This window comes from Peromyscus californicus, unplaced genomic scaffold (genome assembly GCF_007827085.1).
Source record: "Peromyscus californicus insignis strain IS unplaced genomic scaffold, ASM782708v3 Scaffold_19__1_contigs__length_69161282, whole genome shotgun sequence".
NCBI classification, from domain to species: Eukaryota; Metazoa; Chordata; class Mammalia; order Rodentia; family Cricetidae; genus Peromyscus; species Peromyscus californicus.
Genome location: NW_026294491.1, coordinates 6,193,844 through 6,210,072, shown reverse-complemented (window position 1 = coordinate 6,210,072; position 16,229 = coordinate 6,193,844). Strand labels below are relative to the sequence as shown.

At 50.6% G+C, this 16,229-nt stretch overlaps 2 protein-coding genes across 2 annotated transcripts; both read right to left on the bottom strand.

Annotated features, from left to right (window-relative positions):
* Positions 1–1,484: 1,484 nt before the first annotated feature.
* Positions 1,485–6,677, bottom strand: Pim1 (Pim-1 proto-oncogene, serine/threonine kinase; the record flags this gene model as incomplete). Its single annotated transcript, XM_052744352.1, has 6 exons — positions 1,485–2,966; positions 3,830–4,006; positions 5,501–5,867; positions 5,972–6,022; positions 6,115–6,221; positions 6,326–6,677. Coding segments are annotated over 6 exons (1,212 nt in total), but the record flags the coding sequence as incomplete, so codon positions are not given.
* A 5,646-nt stretch (positions 6,678–12,323) lies between these two features.
* Snrnp27 (small nuclear ribonucleoprotein U4/U6.U5 subunit 27) lies at positions 12,324–15,905 on the bottom strand. The gene has a single exon (XM_052744474.1). It carries the CDS (start codon positions 14,175–14,177, stop codon positions 13,704–13,706), a length of 474 nt encoding a protein of 157 aa, XP_052600434.1. The 5' UTR covers positions 14,178–15,905; the 3' UTR covers positions 12,324–13,703.
* Positions 15,906–16,229: the final 324 nt, after the last annotated feature.

The following is a 16,229-nucleotide window of genomic DNA, read 5'->3' as shown; positions in this document are numbered from 1 at the left end:
AAGCCAGAAGAGGTCATTGGATCCTCCGGAGCTGGAGTTACAGATGGTTGCGAGCCACCATGTTCCCTGGAAGAACTATTAATCATCTCTCCATCTCCACCCTCTGTCCCCACCACCTTTTGAGACAGGACCTATATAGTCCCGGAACTCTAGCCCAGGCTAGCCTTGAACTCACAGGGATCCACTTGGCCCTGTCTACCAGAGTGTCTTTTTAGTTGATTAGACAAGGTCTCATGTATCCCAGGCTCATCTTCAACTCCTGATTCTGATTCTCACACGTTCAACTCCCAAATACTGGGATTACAAATTTACTCTAGCATGCCGGCTACTCAGCATATTCTGAGATCTGTCCTTTGCTAATCTTGAACTTCCAGACTCAAATGATTCTGCTCATCAGGTATTACCACCTCTGTCTGGCTTAAGAATCTATTCCAAGCCGGGCGGTGGTGGCGCACGCCTTTAATCCTAGCACTCGGGAGGCAGAGCCAGGCGGATCTCTGTGAGTTCGAGGCCAGCCTGGACTACCAAGTGAGTTCCAGGAAAGGCGCAAAGCTACACAGAGAAACCCTGTCTCGGAAAAAAAAAAAAAAAAAAAAAAAAAAAAAAAACAATTTTGCCGAGCGGTGGTGGCGCACGCCTTTAATCCCAGCACTCGGGAGGCAGAGCCAGGCGGATCTCTGTGAGTTCGAGGCCAGCCTGGGCTACAGAGTGAGATCCAGGAAAGGCGCAAAGCTACACAGAGAAACCCTGTCTCAAAAAACCAAAAAAAAAAAAAAAAGAATCTATTCCAGTGGAGCAGGCAAGGTTGCACACGCCTTTAATCCCAACACTTAGGAGGCAGAAGCATGATCCAGGAGTTCCAGGGCAGCCTGGTCTACACATAGCAAATTCCAGGGCAGCCAAAGCTGCATACTAAAACCTTGCCTCAAAAAACAAAACCAGTCCCAAAGTGCTGCCTGTGGTCATGTCTGTAATCCCAGCACTTTTTTTTAAAGATTGCTTATTATGTATACAACATTCTGCCTCTATGTATGCCTGCAGGCCAGAAGAGGGCACCAGATCTCACTACAGATGGCGGTGAGCCACCACATGGTTGCTAAGAATTGAACTCAGGACCTCTTTAACAGCAGGCAGTATTAACCTGAGCCATCTCTCCGGCCCCTGTAATCCCAGCATCTGATAATAGCAAGATAAGGGTCAGTGCCAGCCCGTTACAGGACACCATGTCACGGAAAATTGTCCAACATCCCTGGTGTTGCTAGTCTGGCTGCACCTGCTTTAGAAAGGTGCCAATCCCCAAGCTTGGGGGAAGGGAACTGGTAGCCTCACAGGCGGGAAGGCCTGTATTCCATCTAACACGGGGTGGTGCAGAAAGCCCTGTACTTCTGCGCCCCACCAGGAAATAAGATTCAGTCTCAAAGTGCCTTTTCTACCTGGCTCGGGACCAAGTATCCATCTTTGTATGAATGAACGGAAAACACAAGTTAAGACAAAAGGTTTTTATTCAAAAAATGCCATGTATAAAAAAAAAAAAATAAGATCTCTTTTATTCCCCTGTACAGTATTTCACTCGGATAAAACCAGCAGGCTACATGCTGCTCAAACGAAGCTCAGCCCCAGAGGATCCCGGAAGGCACACCATGCCGGAACTACCTTCCTTTTATGTACAGTCAGCAACGCCCCTTCCCAGACAGAGCCCAGACCCACTCCAGTAAGCAGGCAAGGGACCCCCACCACAGAAGGAACTACAGCAGCTGTCCCACCAGAGTCCCTTCACCCCAGCAAGCATTGCAGCACCCCCCCCCCCCAAAAAAAAAAGGTCCCCAGGTCAAGAGGAAAAAACAAAAAAAACAAAAACAAAAAACAGAACATGACAATAAAATCCTCGGGCAACAGCCAATGGAAGCTTGGAATAGGAAGGCCAACCAAATAAATAAATAAATAAATACATTAACATTGACTTCCAGGCTATAATGTGCCGTCTTTCAAAAACAAAACAAAACAAAAAAAAACCCCAACACATACAATAACTTAAAGGCTTTTTTTTTTCTTTAAATTGTATCAACTACAGTCCTTTTGCAGGCTACCATGCCGACTGTACACACATTTACAGTTTGTCTGCTTGTTGCATTGATTGTGCATTCTGTGTGAGGTCTTGGCTTTGAAACAGTTAAGTGGAAACCAAAAAGGAAGACCAGTTCACTAAAGGAGGCAGAAGGAGGGCAGGTGGCTCAGCAATTGGCCCTGTAGCCTCTTCCATGGCACCTTTCATAGGAAGTGGGGGGGTATGGGAACGGGCAAAGAGGAGGGAACCAAACCCAGGCAGATTTTTGGAGAAGCAGCAGGTAAGAGGCAAGTTCAAGTATTTCTCCCAGCACAGCCGGAGTCCCCACAGAAGGCACTCAGAGGAGTTGGAAGAGGTGACAGGGACTTAAAATATGGTGCTAGTTTTTTTTCGTTGTTTTTTTTTTAATCCCACCCCCAATATATTTTCCCCCTACCCTAGCCCATCTTGGTGACCCAGAAGTCTCCGTGGTGACTAAAGTTCCATGGCAGGGTTCGGACCCACTCCCACCCCCCACCCTAGGATTCTGCAGAGCCTAGTAAAACCAGACACTGTGAGAGCGTCTATGGGGGAGGGGGGGCAGAGGGGCCTGGAAAACGTGAAGTAGAGTCTCTCTCCCCTGTGGGAGGCTGCTCCAGGAACCTGGAGTCTGGAATGAGTTGTCACTGCTGTTCCTGTACGAAGCAGGGTCCTGCTGGAAGCTGGAGACAGCTCTCCCTCCCCGGAGTCTGATGGAAAGGCTGCTATTTGCTGGGTGCCGGTGATAGGCTGCGCAGATGAATCTCAGCGGTTGCCTGGGGTAGGAGAACATCCTGCATCCACGGATGGTTCTGGATTTCTTCGAAGGATGGCCGATCTGATGGTCTCAGGGCCAGACACCATCTAATGAGATGCTGACATTCTGCAGGAGGCAGGACAGACAGGTTAGGTACAGACAGAGGTTAGGGATGACTCAGCTTGTTTTTGTGATGCAAAGTCTTCCCAAGGCCCACAAGTCTGGGGTTTTTAAAGAGGCATGTACTTTATTCAGGACACTGCTGGGTCCTCTCAGTGGGAAGGGCTGAATACTGAAAGCCTCCAGCCTGCTCTCAGTTAAAAAGTGGCTCCCCTCTTAAACCTGTGGTTTCAAACTTCAAATAGCTTGTGCCTTTCCCACGACACCCACTCACCAGAAATAGGAAGGATGACAAGAGTTTTGATGAGCCATCACTGAGCAAGATGAGGTGATTCAATTCACTTAACTCAACAAACACTGACACTCAGGATGAGGTCACCGGGACCACAATATTTACAGAGCCATTGCCTTAAGGGGAGGTGGCTTAAACAGCCCTGGATTTTTTTTTTTTTTTTTACACTTTGTTAAGAGATCAGGTCTGCGCTGGTACTTAAACTTTACAGGGTCTGGTGGTTGGGGTGGGATGTATATAAAACCTGTCTGTTTCAATTCCAACATGACCAAAACAAAAACTGGAACAGAAAGGGCTGAGACAAGATTCCAAGGCCAACAAGAACTCAGAGTGAAACTCTGTCTCCTAAGTCAACCCAGCACACTTGGAGGTCACAGGCAGGCTAGACCCTGACTCCCCAAGAAAATGAATAAGAATAAAATTGATAGCTAGGATTTAAGCCCCACACCCCCTTTTACAAAGGGGTTCAATCCTGTAATCCCAGTACTTAGGAGTGGGAGGCCCTCTCAGAACCAGCCTTTCTAACACAACAACCCCGAATGAGGGCCCCAACCACCAAAGGGCTTGGGGAAGTTACCTGAAGAGACCCTTTGCCTGAAGAACACTTGACCCTTGACGATCTCTTCGTCATGCTCAAATGGAATATCTCCGCAGACCATATCATAAAGCAGGATCCCCAGGGACCAGACCGCTGCCGACCGGCCGTGGTAACGATGGTAGCGAATCCACTCTGGAGGACTGTACACTCGGGTTCCTGCCAGCGAGGGAATTGAAAGAAAACGGTGTTAGCAAAAATAAACAAAGCAACTAGTCCGAGTAAGCTTCTTTTAAAAAAAAAATCTTGTTTAATGAAACAAGGTTTCTCTGAGCAGCCCTGGCTGTGCTGGAACTCGCTCTGTAGACCAGGCTGACCTCGAACTCGGAGATCCACCCGCCTCTGCTTTGGCGCCAATACCCGGTTTTTAAAATACATTTTTTTTCTCTCCAAAAAAAATGGGACAGGGAAATATGGTGCCTCTCCACCAGCACCAACCCGAAACCCGGCCCCAACACAGAGCCACTGAAAAGCTTAGGTCTTAGGCCCTAGGCTGTAGAAACTCACAATGGGATAGCCTTGAACTACACACCGACCCTGGCCAGGACCCTGCCAGATTAGATTCCCATCTAGACCGGACAGGGTGAGGATCCTTATACACTACACACACCAGTCAGGGCGCTTCCAGGTTCCGCGCTGGCGAAGTACAAAACCTACACTCTTTCCTCCCTAGACGGGAAAGGCAGAGTTGCAGGGCGGGTTTCAGACCACGTGATTCCTGTTTACAAACTTTGGATAGTAAAAAAAAAAAAGTGCTAACCTCATGGTGCTCGACAGGGGGCAGCAAAGACTTGCCCAGGGGGAGAAAAAAAAACACAAGGGAGGACTCAGCCAGCCATTAACTGTTAAATACAAAAAATGCAGCCCAACCCAGCGTCCTCCATGGGCAAAGAAAACACAAACCACAAGCCACAGTCAGAACTTTTGAAAGGCTGTCGTTTGTTAGGCTGAGCCACGCAGCTCGTGACCCACCCTCCTGCTTTGATCTACTATCCCTCCATTCCTTTTCTGAAAGAACGCGATCCAAGCCCCTCCCTGTGATAGATAGGTTTTCAGCCTCCCTGCGGGAGACACCCAACTAATTTTCAAACCAGCAACAGATCTTATTTCACAACATTCATTCCAGGCTTCGTCACCCCACAACACCCCCAAGTGTAGTGAAACCACGGCTCTTATTCCTCAACCCTCAAAAACAAAACAAAACAAAACAAAACAAAAAAAAAAAAACCCCTGCAGTTCTAAGAACTACCTTAAAACTCCCCCTCAAAACAAAAACAAACTACAAAACCGGCATCAATGTCTCCCGCCACCACCGACCGGCTCCACCTCCTTCTACTGGCGAGAAAACTGGGTCAGACTTTAGAAATCTGGGCTAGAGCCGGTTGCCCACGACTTCTTTTTCACCGGGAAAGTATGGAATTTCCTAAATTCCACTAAAAAAATAAAAAAATTACAACCACGCCAGAAATGTTGCAGGTTCGCTCAACCGGCTTGAAATCCCCGGCTCTACTATGCCGGGAAGCTCGCCTCTGCCCCACCCCTGCGAGCACCGAGCCAGGCGGCCCAATGACCTTTACAAAGGGCCGGAGCCGAGGCCGAGGGCGGCTTCCAGGCCGGCACCTTGGGCAGCTCCCTCCCCGGGGCCTGGCTCACCATCGAAGTCCGTGTAGACTGTGTCCTTGAGCAGCGCCCCCGATCCGAAGTCGATGAGTTTGAGCTCGCCGCGGTTCAGGTCGATCAGGATGTTCTCGTCCTTGATGTCGCGGTGGAGAACCCCGCAGTCGTGGCAATGCCGCACGGCCTCCAACACCTGCCAGAAGAAGCTCCGAGCCAGCTCCTCCTGGAGGGCTCCCCGCTCGGTGATAAAGTCGAAGAGGTCTTGCACCGGCTCGGGCCTCTCCAGGATCAGCACGAAACTGTCGGGCCTCTCGAACCAGTCCAGAAGTCGAATGACGCCCGAGAAGTCCGAGCTCACCTTCTTCAGCAGGACCACTTCCATGGGCACTCGGGTGCCATTGGGCTGCAAGGGTGAGGACCGGGGTTAGCGCGCCGGTTCCGGCACGCCCGTCACCACCCACCCACCCACCCACCCATACGGAGGGTCGCCGGCTCAGGCTCACTCACCAGTTCTCCCCAGTCAGAAATCCGGTCCTTCTCCACGTGCTTGATGGCCACCTGGAAGAGAGCCCCGAGTCTCCATCAGATTCTGTCTCTCCTGCTCAGAGCATCCCTCCGCGCGCCCTCCCCAAGGCGGGGTGCCCACTCACCGGCAAGTTGTCGGCGACGCGGATGCCCGAGTAGACCGAGCCGAAGCCACCGCTGCCCAACAGCGGGCCCACCTGGTACTGCGACTCCAGGGGCTCCTTCTCTTTGCCTAGGGGAGGAGGCACGGGACACTAAGCGCCAGGCCCACGCAGAGGTCCCCGGGGGTCCCCCCCCACACGACCCGCGTGCCCGGGGTGGGGTGGGGACACTCACCCGGCGCCAGCTTGGTAGCGTGCAGGTCGTTGCAGGGCGCGGCGCGCAGGTGGGCCAGGGAGTTGATCTTGGACAGGAGCATCCCCACCTCCAGGGTGTCGGTGCGGGGCCGGTGCTGGGACGAGCAGCAGCGGCGACGGAGCGAGCTGGGGCTGCGCCGGCGGCCGGGGCTCAGACTGCGGGTGGCGTTGCGGCTCGGGCTGCGGCTGGCGCGCAAGGCCGAGGGCGAGTCAGAGGACGACTGAGGGCGCTGGCGGGGCTGGCGGCGGGCGGGCTCGCCGGCCGGGTCAGGCAGTGCGGGAGGCGGCGGGGCGAGTGGCGCCGCGGGACCCAGGGCTGCTGCTGTCTGCGACTACTGCTGCTGCTGCTGCTGCTGCTGCTGCTGCTGCTGCTGCTGCTGCTGCCGCCGCCGCCGCCGCCGCTGCGACTGCTACTGCCGATCCCGCCGCCGGCACTGCCGACTCCCCTCCAGCCTCCTCCGCCACCGCGGCCGCTGCTGCAGACGCCCGGCTCGCCCCGCCGCCAGGAGTAAAGGGGCGGAGCGCGCCGCTGGGGAGGGCGCGCGCGGCGGGCGGGGACGGGGCGGGGCCTCTCCGGGAGGCCGAGGCGGGGAGCCCGGCTGGCGCGGTGGCGGAGGGCGGAGAGGGGGCGGGGAGGCGGCGGGACCAGGGCCGCTCCCCTCGGCTCCGCCCCCTGGCGGCTTCGCCCCTTTCCCCCCCCCCGGCCCCACCCCGCGGGCGCGGCTCCAGCCAACCAGAAGCGATCTGATCTGCATAGCGCGCGGCGGGCCCCACCCCCCGCCCCGCCCCGCCCCGCGCCTCGCGGTCAGAATGGTCTCTAAGGCCGCCACGACGTGGCGGGAAGGAAAAGGCGCCAAAACGGAGGGGGAGGGGCGCGGGGCGTGCGGGGAGGCGGGAGCTGGGTGGCGCGCGCGGCGGCCGGGAGAGAGGCGGGGGGGGGGGGGGGGAGAGGGAGGAAGGATGGGGAGGGGCGTATCGATTCAAACCCAAACAATAACAAAGCCTTCAAAGGCCGCCCGAGGCCGGCTCCGCCGGCGCTGGGTTTCCCGGAGATTTGGGGGTGGGTTGGGGATGGGGGCCGGGGTGGGGGTGGGGGGTCCGAGGGCTGGAGCTGGAGCGTAGCGAGTTGTGAGCCCTAGGAAGGGCGTTGGTGTGGCCGGCGAGCAGGGACCGCGTGTGCGTGTGTGTGCGTGTGCGTGTGCGTGTGTGTGTGTGGATGCCGACCAGGGTGGTCCTCTTGTGTGACTCAGCCCCGAGACCTCCAAGGCTGCCGGGGCGGGGTGACGATGCGCTGTGGGCTAAGATCCTGGGGGTGGTGGTGGTGGTGGTTGTGTTTCGGGGGGGCGAAGGCTGTGCAAGACGTGAGTCACCGGCGTTTGCACACCGAGGGAGTGAAGGCGTCAGGCACAGGCCTGCGAGCAGAGTGGGGGCGAGCCCCGATTCTCACCGAGACCCAGGAGACCTGGGCGGCGAGGAGCCGGTGATGAAGAGCCTCGATTTAGAAATGCAAAAAAAAGAAAGAAAACTTAAAAGGGCATCCGTGGGTCCTGATCCCCTCAGAAATGATCCGTGTCCAAGTGTGCCTGAGAGAGGAAATCACGACACAAATGTTAGCTGGCTGGTGCCAGATGCTGCCTCAGCCCCTTCTGAGAGGGCGGGAGGAAGGAGGAAAATTCCCGATCGCGGGCGAGGGTGGGAGAGTGCCGCTGTGTTTAATCAGAGGTTGCTGGGGTAGTCACCTCCTCATCAGCTTGGTATTAGCAGTCAGGCGATACCAGCTATTATTGGCCCCGACCTCAGCCTTGTCTCAAAGGAAAGTCCCCACGTACACGTGGAAATACCACGGAAAGCCAGCCGATTCCGCTTTCTTCTTTTGTCCTTTGAAACTTCACCGAGAGTTGATGAGGGCGGGTGAGGGTGAATGAGTGTGTAATCCATCAGTGGCCAGAGTAATGGAAAGCGAACCGCATCCCATTTTCGTTATTTTTGTTTTTTAAGTCCGAGGGGCTTAAGGGAGGAACGGGCCTGTTAAGAGACGCAGTTATTAACGCATTTAAATGTTTCCTTTACAAGTTTTTCCTGGTGCTTATAAAGATGCCCAGGGACTCCATAACTTTTATGGATGCCTCTTACAAAACATTACATATTTCCCTTTTGTTTGTGTTCTGTGGCTGGCCTAACTCATTCATTTTTGATGACGAAAGGAGAAAACCCAGGGGAAACAAGAATTACTTCCTTTTTTGCAGATAGGAAAATGAAACGTAAGTAGCATGACACGGGGTCATACGACAGCCAAGGGAGCCGATGAAATGACCCAAATTCTGCTCCCTGAGTGTTCAGAGCTTTCCCTTAGGTCAGTCTTAAAACTCCTGTGACCCGGCCATTGAACAGGACACTGGGGGAAAAGGACTGGAGTGCCTGGAGTGCTGCACACACCTTCAATCCCAGCATTCTGGACCAGGCTAGCCTTGTCTAGAGAAACCCTGTCTAAATAAACAGATATTTTAAAAACACCAGCGCGACTCCAGTCCTTTATCAGACCCTCAGCTCTGCCCAAACAGGACTGTTCCCGCCTGTTTTCACTCTTCTAGCACATGAAATATTCCAGACTTTGTGCCTAAAGACTCCAATCTCCCTGTCCTGGAAGTGCCCCGTCCTCTTCTAAAGGTGTATGAGATTGGGAAATAAACCTGGGTTCTTACATGTGCGCCCTGCCACCAAGCTATACTCCAAGCTCTCCTTTTATTCAAAGCCTGGCCTTCCGAACTAGGGAGGCAGATGTACTTCCACATTTTTGCTGAACCAAATCCAAGCATTCATTCACTGCCCCCCTCCACCCATCTGACAGTCATGTGGGGTTATTAAAAAAAAAATCTCGCCGGGCGGTGGTGGCACACGCCTTTAATCCCAGCACTCGGAAGGCAGAGCCAGGCGGATCTCTGTGAGTTCGAGGCCAGTCTGGGCTACCAAGTGAGTTCCAGGACAGGCGCAAAGCTATACAGAGAAACCCTGTCTCGAAAAACCAAAAAAAAAAAAAAAAAAAAAAAAAAAAAAATCTCTCTCGGCTGGGGATGCAGCTCATCTGGTGGGGTGCTTGCTTGTCTGACATACCTGAAACCCTGGGTTTGATTCCCATCACTACATGAACAGCACCAGGGAGTGTGATCCCAGCACAAAGGAGGATCAAAAGTTCCAGGTCAGCCAGAGATACACAAGATCTTTTTGTGTGTTTATTTTTTGTTTTTTTTTTTTCTTTTTTTTTTGGTTTTTTTTTTTTTTGGTTTTTCCGAGACAAGGTTTCTCTGTGTAGTTTTGTGCATTTCCTGGATCTCACTCAGTAGACCAGGCTGGCCTCGAACTCACAGAGACCCGCCTGGCTCTGCCTCCCGAGTGCTGGGATTAAAGGCGTGCACCACCACCGCCCGGCAGTTTTTTGGTTTTACTAGACAGGGTTTCTCTGTGTAGTTTTTGTGCCTATCCTGGAACTCTCCTTGTATACCAGGCTGGACTTGAACTCAGATCTGCCTGCTTCTGCCTCCCGAGGGCTGGGATTAAAGGCGTGCACCACCATGCCCAGCTCCTTTTGTATTTCTTAATATAATCACTATATACTCCATAGCCCAGGCAGGTCTCCAGCAATTCTTTTGCTCCTGCCTTCCCAGTTACCTACGTCACAAGCATGCCGCCTGCACCGTGTCCACCTTTTGCTCAACAGTTACTGATGGACAAGAAAGCATTGGACCCAACGTAAAGATCACGATTAAAATCAATTTATGAACCAGGTAGAATGGCTCATAACTGTAATCCTAGCACTTGAGAGGCCGAGACAGGAGGATTGCCAAACTGAGCTGTATAGTGAAGCCAGACTCACGGTTGAGTATGTAGTTCAATAATAAACATTCACCTAGCATTCCTGAGGTTCATCCCCAAACAGCAAACAACAACAAAAATCTAGCACATTTAAGTGGGCTCAGGAAAAATAAAGGAAGAAGGTGAGAACAGATAAACCGGAAGATTCAATCAGGCTGCTTTCCATTCTGAGAAGTGGTACCTGGTGGCTAGGGAAATGGCCGTTCCCTAACCTTCCTTCCTAAGGTGTGTAGACTGGATGCAGATGGTATTGCCTACCTCCCTGCTGTAAGAAGCAAAGGGAAACCTGCTCCTCGTGAGAAGCCCACCCCCAGACACCGCACAGACTCCTAACAAGCCAGTTATGATGGTGGCAATGATGCCGATTATGACGGCCACAGAAAGAGAGACTGTTGGAATGTCATTTTATTATTATTATTATTATTACATCTATGTGGGGCAAGGGGCATGGGTGCACACCACAGTGAGCATGTGGAGGTCAGAGGACAACTCTTGGGAGCTGATGTTGGAATGTTCTTACACCTGGAAGGGTCCAAAGGTAAATACTGGGTAAGGGCAAGTGAGAAGGCTTTGTGGTCACAGTGCTGCCGAGCAGAGTTTGAGCTCTGGGATCTTCAACTTCCCCAAGTGGTCCTGTGTCCTGTTCTGGTCCCTTCAGGCACCTGCCTCACAGGGGCCTGCCCCTCCACCCCCACGCCCACACATCACTTAAAATGAAATACTTTAAAAAAAAAAAACTGGGAGGGGGCAAAAAAAACTACTTTAAAAGGTAATGAATTATTAGCTGGGTGTGGTGGTACCTGTAATTCCATCACTCGGGTGCTGAGGCGGGGCAATTGTGAGTTCCAGGTCAGCCTGGGCAACTTAATCAACTCTGAAAAAAACAGTGGGGGAGGGAATGGGGAAGACTAACAAAGAATCAGAAAAGTCACTCCAGTAGGAAAGACAAAGGCCACGGTCCTGCGGCCCAGGTGGGGAAAGAGCAGCACTAACTGTCACTATGCCCAACAGTCACCGCAATGCCCCGTAGGTCATTTCCATAAGATAGATTTAATCAAGTCCATGTCAAAGGTTGACCAGCAATGTTTGTAATCAGAGAGGTGTAGGAGGAAGTTTGAAGGGATAGCCACACCAGTTTTAAAGCACTTTTTTTTTTTTTTCAATGCAAGGGATCTGATGGAGGGCCTTGGACATCTAGGCGAGAGTACACACCAACCACTGAGCCCAGTGGAACCATGCGCCTGGGCTTCTGAGGCTGAACAGGACAATGTAGCTTTTTCTTGTTAAGGTTTTTAAGTTAATTCAGTAGAAGTAATTAGTATATGTATGATTTATTTCTTACAAAAAAAATTAGCCTAGGCTGGATAGGTGTGGTAGTGCCTGCCTTCAATCCCAGCACTCGGGAAGCAGAGGCAGGCGGATCTCTGTGAGTTCGAGGCCAGCCTGGTCTACAGAGCGAGATCCAGGACAGGTTCCAAAGCTACACAGAGAAAGCCTGTCTCGAAAAACCAAAATAAATAAATAAATAAACTAAAGAAGCTGCTCTGGCCCATGGCAAGACAGGATATAGCGCCAGGAGGGAAATCCAAGAGAGAGACAGGGAGAAGAGAAGCGGGTCAGAGGGGAAGTTGTGAGCCACTGCCTGAGAAGCAAGATACAATGGAACTCAGGTAAAGCCAGGAGACACGTGGCAATACATAGATTAGTAGAAATGGGTTAACTTAAGATCAGTATGCTAGTTAGTACTAGCCAATTAGTACTAGTTAGTATGGCCAGTAACTCCTGGCCATAGACCAAACTGCTTGTAATTAATATAAGCCTCTGTGTGTTTATTTGGGACCCAGTGGCTGTGGGACACAGGAAAACTTCTATCTACAGGGCTGTCGGTCAGTTGCTAGAGTGCTGGTCTAGCATCTTTGAAGCCCGGTGTTTGATTCCAGGCACTACCTGAACTGGAAGTGGTGGGCCAGTGAGATGACTCAGCAGACCGAGGTACTGGATGAGGAAGGGGTACTGGATGATGAGGACTTAAGGCTTTCTGGCCTACATAGGGGTCTCTCTCTTCTCTCCCCCCCCCATCTATACATTATAATAATGAATTAATTTTTATTTATTTATTTATTTTCAAGACAGGGTTTCTCTGTCTAGCTTTGCGCCTTTCCTGGAACTCGCTTTGGAGACCAGGCTGGCCTCGAACTCAGAGATCTGCCTGCCTCTGCCTCCCGAGTGCTAGGATTAAAGGTGTGTGCCTCCACTGTCTGACGAATTAATTTTTTAAAAAAGTGAAAAGGCATTCTATAGTTAAGTTCAGACAGTATGGCCAAGGCAAAGTTTCAAAGAAGCTGTTGAGATCTAGGAACGATATAGGGTGTTTTTTTGTTTGTTTGTTTGTTTTGTTTTGTTTTGTTTTGTTTTTGTTGTTTTATTTTGCTTTGCTTTTTAAATGGGTAGAAATACAGTTTTATTGGAGAAATTCATATCTAAGTTACTTTCAGTTTTTAAGAACTCCTAACAAGGGCCTGGAGAGATGGCCCAGCGGTTAAGAGCACTGGCTGCTTTTCCAGAGGACCCGGGGTTCAATTCCCAGCACCCACATGGCAGCTCACAACTGTCTGTAATTCTAGTTCCAGGGGATTTGACACCTTCACACCCATGCATATAAAGTTTTAAAAAATATTAAAACAAAACAAAACAAAAACCCTCCTAACAAGCATCCAGAAAGAAAGCACATACAGGTTCAAAGGAACAAGACAAACGGGCTGTAGCCACCGCAGGGACACCACCTAAAAAGTGCTACCTACCTCCTGAGGAAAGTAAATACACTGGGTGTCATAAATAAGACTTCCTTACTTTATAGGAAGGAAGTGTTGTACCCGTATCTCAAAACCCCCAGAGACCACCAAGGAGCTGGTTTCCGATGCAAGCACATATGGGTCCTTTTATTGTCAGGTTCAACCTGGGCCACCACATGGCAGATGGAAGAAAATGGAGGTGGTCATGAGCCCAGGTCTAGAGGGTTTTTATAGGGAAAAACCACAAGCCAGAAATTGGCAACTTGGGATTGGGTAGAAGGGATATGGCGCAAGGTGATGTTTTGAAACTATTGGTCTAGACTTTGGGTGCAAAACCACATTTGAAACCATTGGGTTAGACTTTTGGCGGGGAACCACAACCTGCTGAACAGGATTATCTGAACTGCTCAGCAAGATTATCTAGATATCTTCAAGGGCCTAAACTACAGACAGGATGTCTGCAGGAGGATACTGCTCTGTATCTGTTCCGGTTGCCATGGCACAATCCTGAGGTCCTTTCTGGAACTGAGTACAGCAGGTGGTCTGAGATGGTGGCCCTTTCCCTAAGATGGAGCCTGTAAAGTTAAGTCTAGGCCTTCACAGAAGAACCAAGATCCTGTTTGGAGGTGTACTAAATACAAAATATAAAATACTCTCTGACCCAGATGAGGGGGGAATTCTCCAACACCTCAAGTCTCATGCAATAAAATCCAGAGGTCTGTTGAATCCGCCTTTCCGATTCATGTACTGCCTGTATTTCCTCTTCTGAGACACGTTTATGGCATAGGCATTTACAGAGCCATCTACCTTCTTCCCTTTTGTGGAGTCAAAAGAAGCAAACCCCATTAATTTCATCATTTCTATTTCTTTCTCTGTCTTACCCTCCAGATTCTCCTCAGTGATTGGACGTTCTTCGCTCTTTACTTTTGTAGTTTCTTTCTTCTCCACATCTCTTCTTTCCTTCAGTCGAGAAGGGGAAGGAGATGTGGATCTATGTCGCCTTGGAGACCTGGAGCGTCTTTGGTGTGGGGATCTTGAGCGGCTCCTTCTGTGATCCCTCTCCCGAGACCCGGACCTTCCTTGGCGCCTTCTTTCTCCATCCCGTGATGTGGACCTGGACCGCCTCCGCCTACGTTCCCTCCGCGCGGAGCGGCTACGGCTACGACCCATCGGAGCCCTACTCCTCTTTTTGTTGTTGTTTTTTTGCTGTTGGTTTTTCCCTCGAGACAAGGTTTCTCTGAGTAGCCTTGGCTGTCCTGGAACTTACTCTGTAGACCAGGCTGCCTCTGCGTCCCAAGTGCCGAGTGCTGGGATTAAAGACCATGGCCCAGCTTTAAGTGGATCTTAAAATATAAAGTATGAATATGTAGCCAGGCGGTGGTGGTGCACGCCTTTAATCCCAACACTCCAGAGACAGAAGCAGGCAGATCTCTTGTGAGTTCAAGGTCAGCCTGGTCTACAGAGCTAGTTTCAGGATGGCCCAGGCTACACAGAGAAGCACTATCTTGGAAAAACAAACAAACAAAAGTATGAATATGTAAAAGGTAGACAGAACAGAGAGAATAAAATGAGGAAGAATAATCCCGGTGGTGGCGGCGGCCCACGCCTTTAATCCCAGCACTTGGGAGGATCTCCGTGAATTCGAGGACAGCCTGGGCTACAGAGTGAGTTCCAGGAAAAACACAAAGCTACACAGAGAAACCCTGTCTCGGAAAAAAAAAAATGAGGAAGGATGTAGGCACAGAAGCATATACCTTTAATCACAGCACTCATGAGGCAGAAGTGGGCTGATCTCTGTGAGTTCACAGTTAGCCTCATCTACATAGTGAGTTCCAGGACAGCCAGGGCTATGTAGAGAGAGACCTTCTCTCAAACAGATAGATAGATAAATAGGTAGGTAGGTAGACAGACAGACAGACAGACATATCTATCTAGATATCAGGAAAGGAAACAAAAGATGCTTTGGGTTATATCCTGTCACTGGTGTGTGTGTGTGTGTATCTATATGTGAATGTCTACACTTACATGGAAATGCTCTCAAAGGCCAGAAGAGGGCATTGGACTTCGCGGAGCCGGAGTTACAGATCGTTGTGAGCCATTGGATGAAAGTGCTAAGAATCAACGTCTGTCCTCGGCATGAGCAGTCCCTATTTGTAACTGATGAGCCGTCATCTCTCCAGCCAACCCCTGATATGAGTGAATAAAAGTTTCCTTAAATAAAGCAAAGGCAGGAAGCAGAGGGGGAGTCTGTAGATCTCCTGGAGGCTGGCTACAGAGTGGGACAGATAACAAAGCTGGCTGACTTCTCTTCCCGCAGGAGAGAAAGAAGGTCCCCAATTCAAGGAACCTTTCGAAGCTGCCAGTTGCTGACTACGGTATCAGCCCACGTACCGGTCGGTTCCCTGAGTGCTTGAAATCCAGATGCCAGCAAAGGCAGCCACTAACGCACTGGCTCACTTGGAGAAACCCAAACTTACTTTTCATCGGATGGGTACTTCCTCTTTTCCAGCTCTGTTTTCTTTTCATTTGAGGTGCTGAGCTACTAGAAACAGACACATCTCAGCACAGCCAGGCTTCTAGGCAAGCAGCCAAGCTGTCCAGCCTCCCTCACTTATAAACCTTTGTCAAAGACCCTTGGAAGCAGCTTGTTTTGTTTTGTGGGCTTTTGTTTGTGTTTTTGTGTTTGTATTACGGAAGTGGTGATTTGAGGGATTTTTTGTTTTGTTTTGTTTTGTTCCTCTGCTTTTTTGTTTGTTTGTTTTTGTTTTTGTTTTACATTGGAGCTGAGTTCAGTTCCCAGGAACCATATGGTAGCTCACAAAACCACCTGTAAGTCTAGTTCCAGGGGACTTGACATCCTTCTCTGTCCTCCAGCAGCTTTGTGCATGATCACACATAAAACCTATAAACTTACAGGGTCACACACACACACACACACACACACACACACACACACACACACACGTAGAATAACTAACACTTTAATTTTTTTTTTTACATTTGTTTCTTTTATTATACATCTGTGTATGTGGACTGGGTTTGGAGACAGCTCTTTCCTTCCACACTTTAAGTCCGGGAACAGAACTCAGTTCTTGGGGCTTCACAGCGAGCACCTCACCTGGTGAGCCAGCTCCCCAGCTCTCGACAGTTTTGCATTTGGGGTTTTGATGCTATTTCCAGTATTGGGGACTGAGTGAACTAAGCCCTTCCATGTGCTAAACA

Bases quoted from the DNA above. Each gene is read 5' to 3' on its own strand.
- Snrnp27 (XM_052744474.1), bottom strand. From the start codon at position 14,177: ATGGGTCGTAGCCGTAGCCGCTCCGCGCGGAGGGAACGTAGGCGGAGG.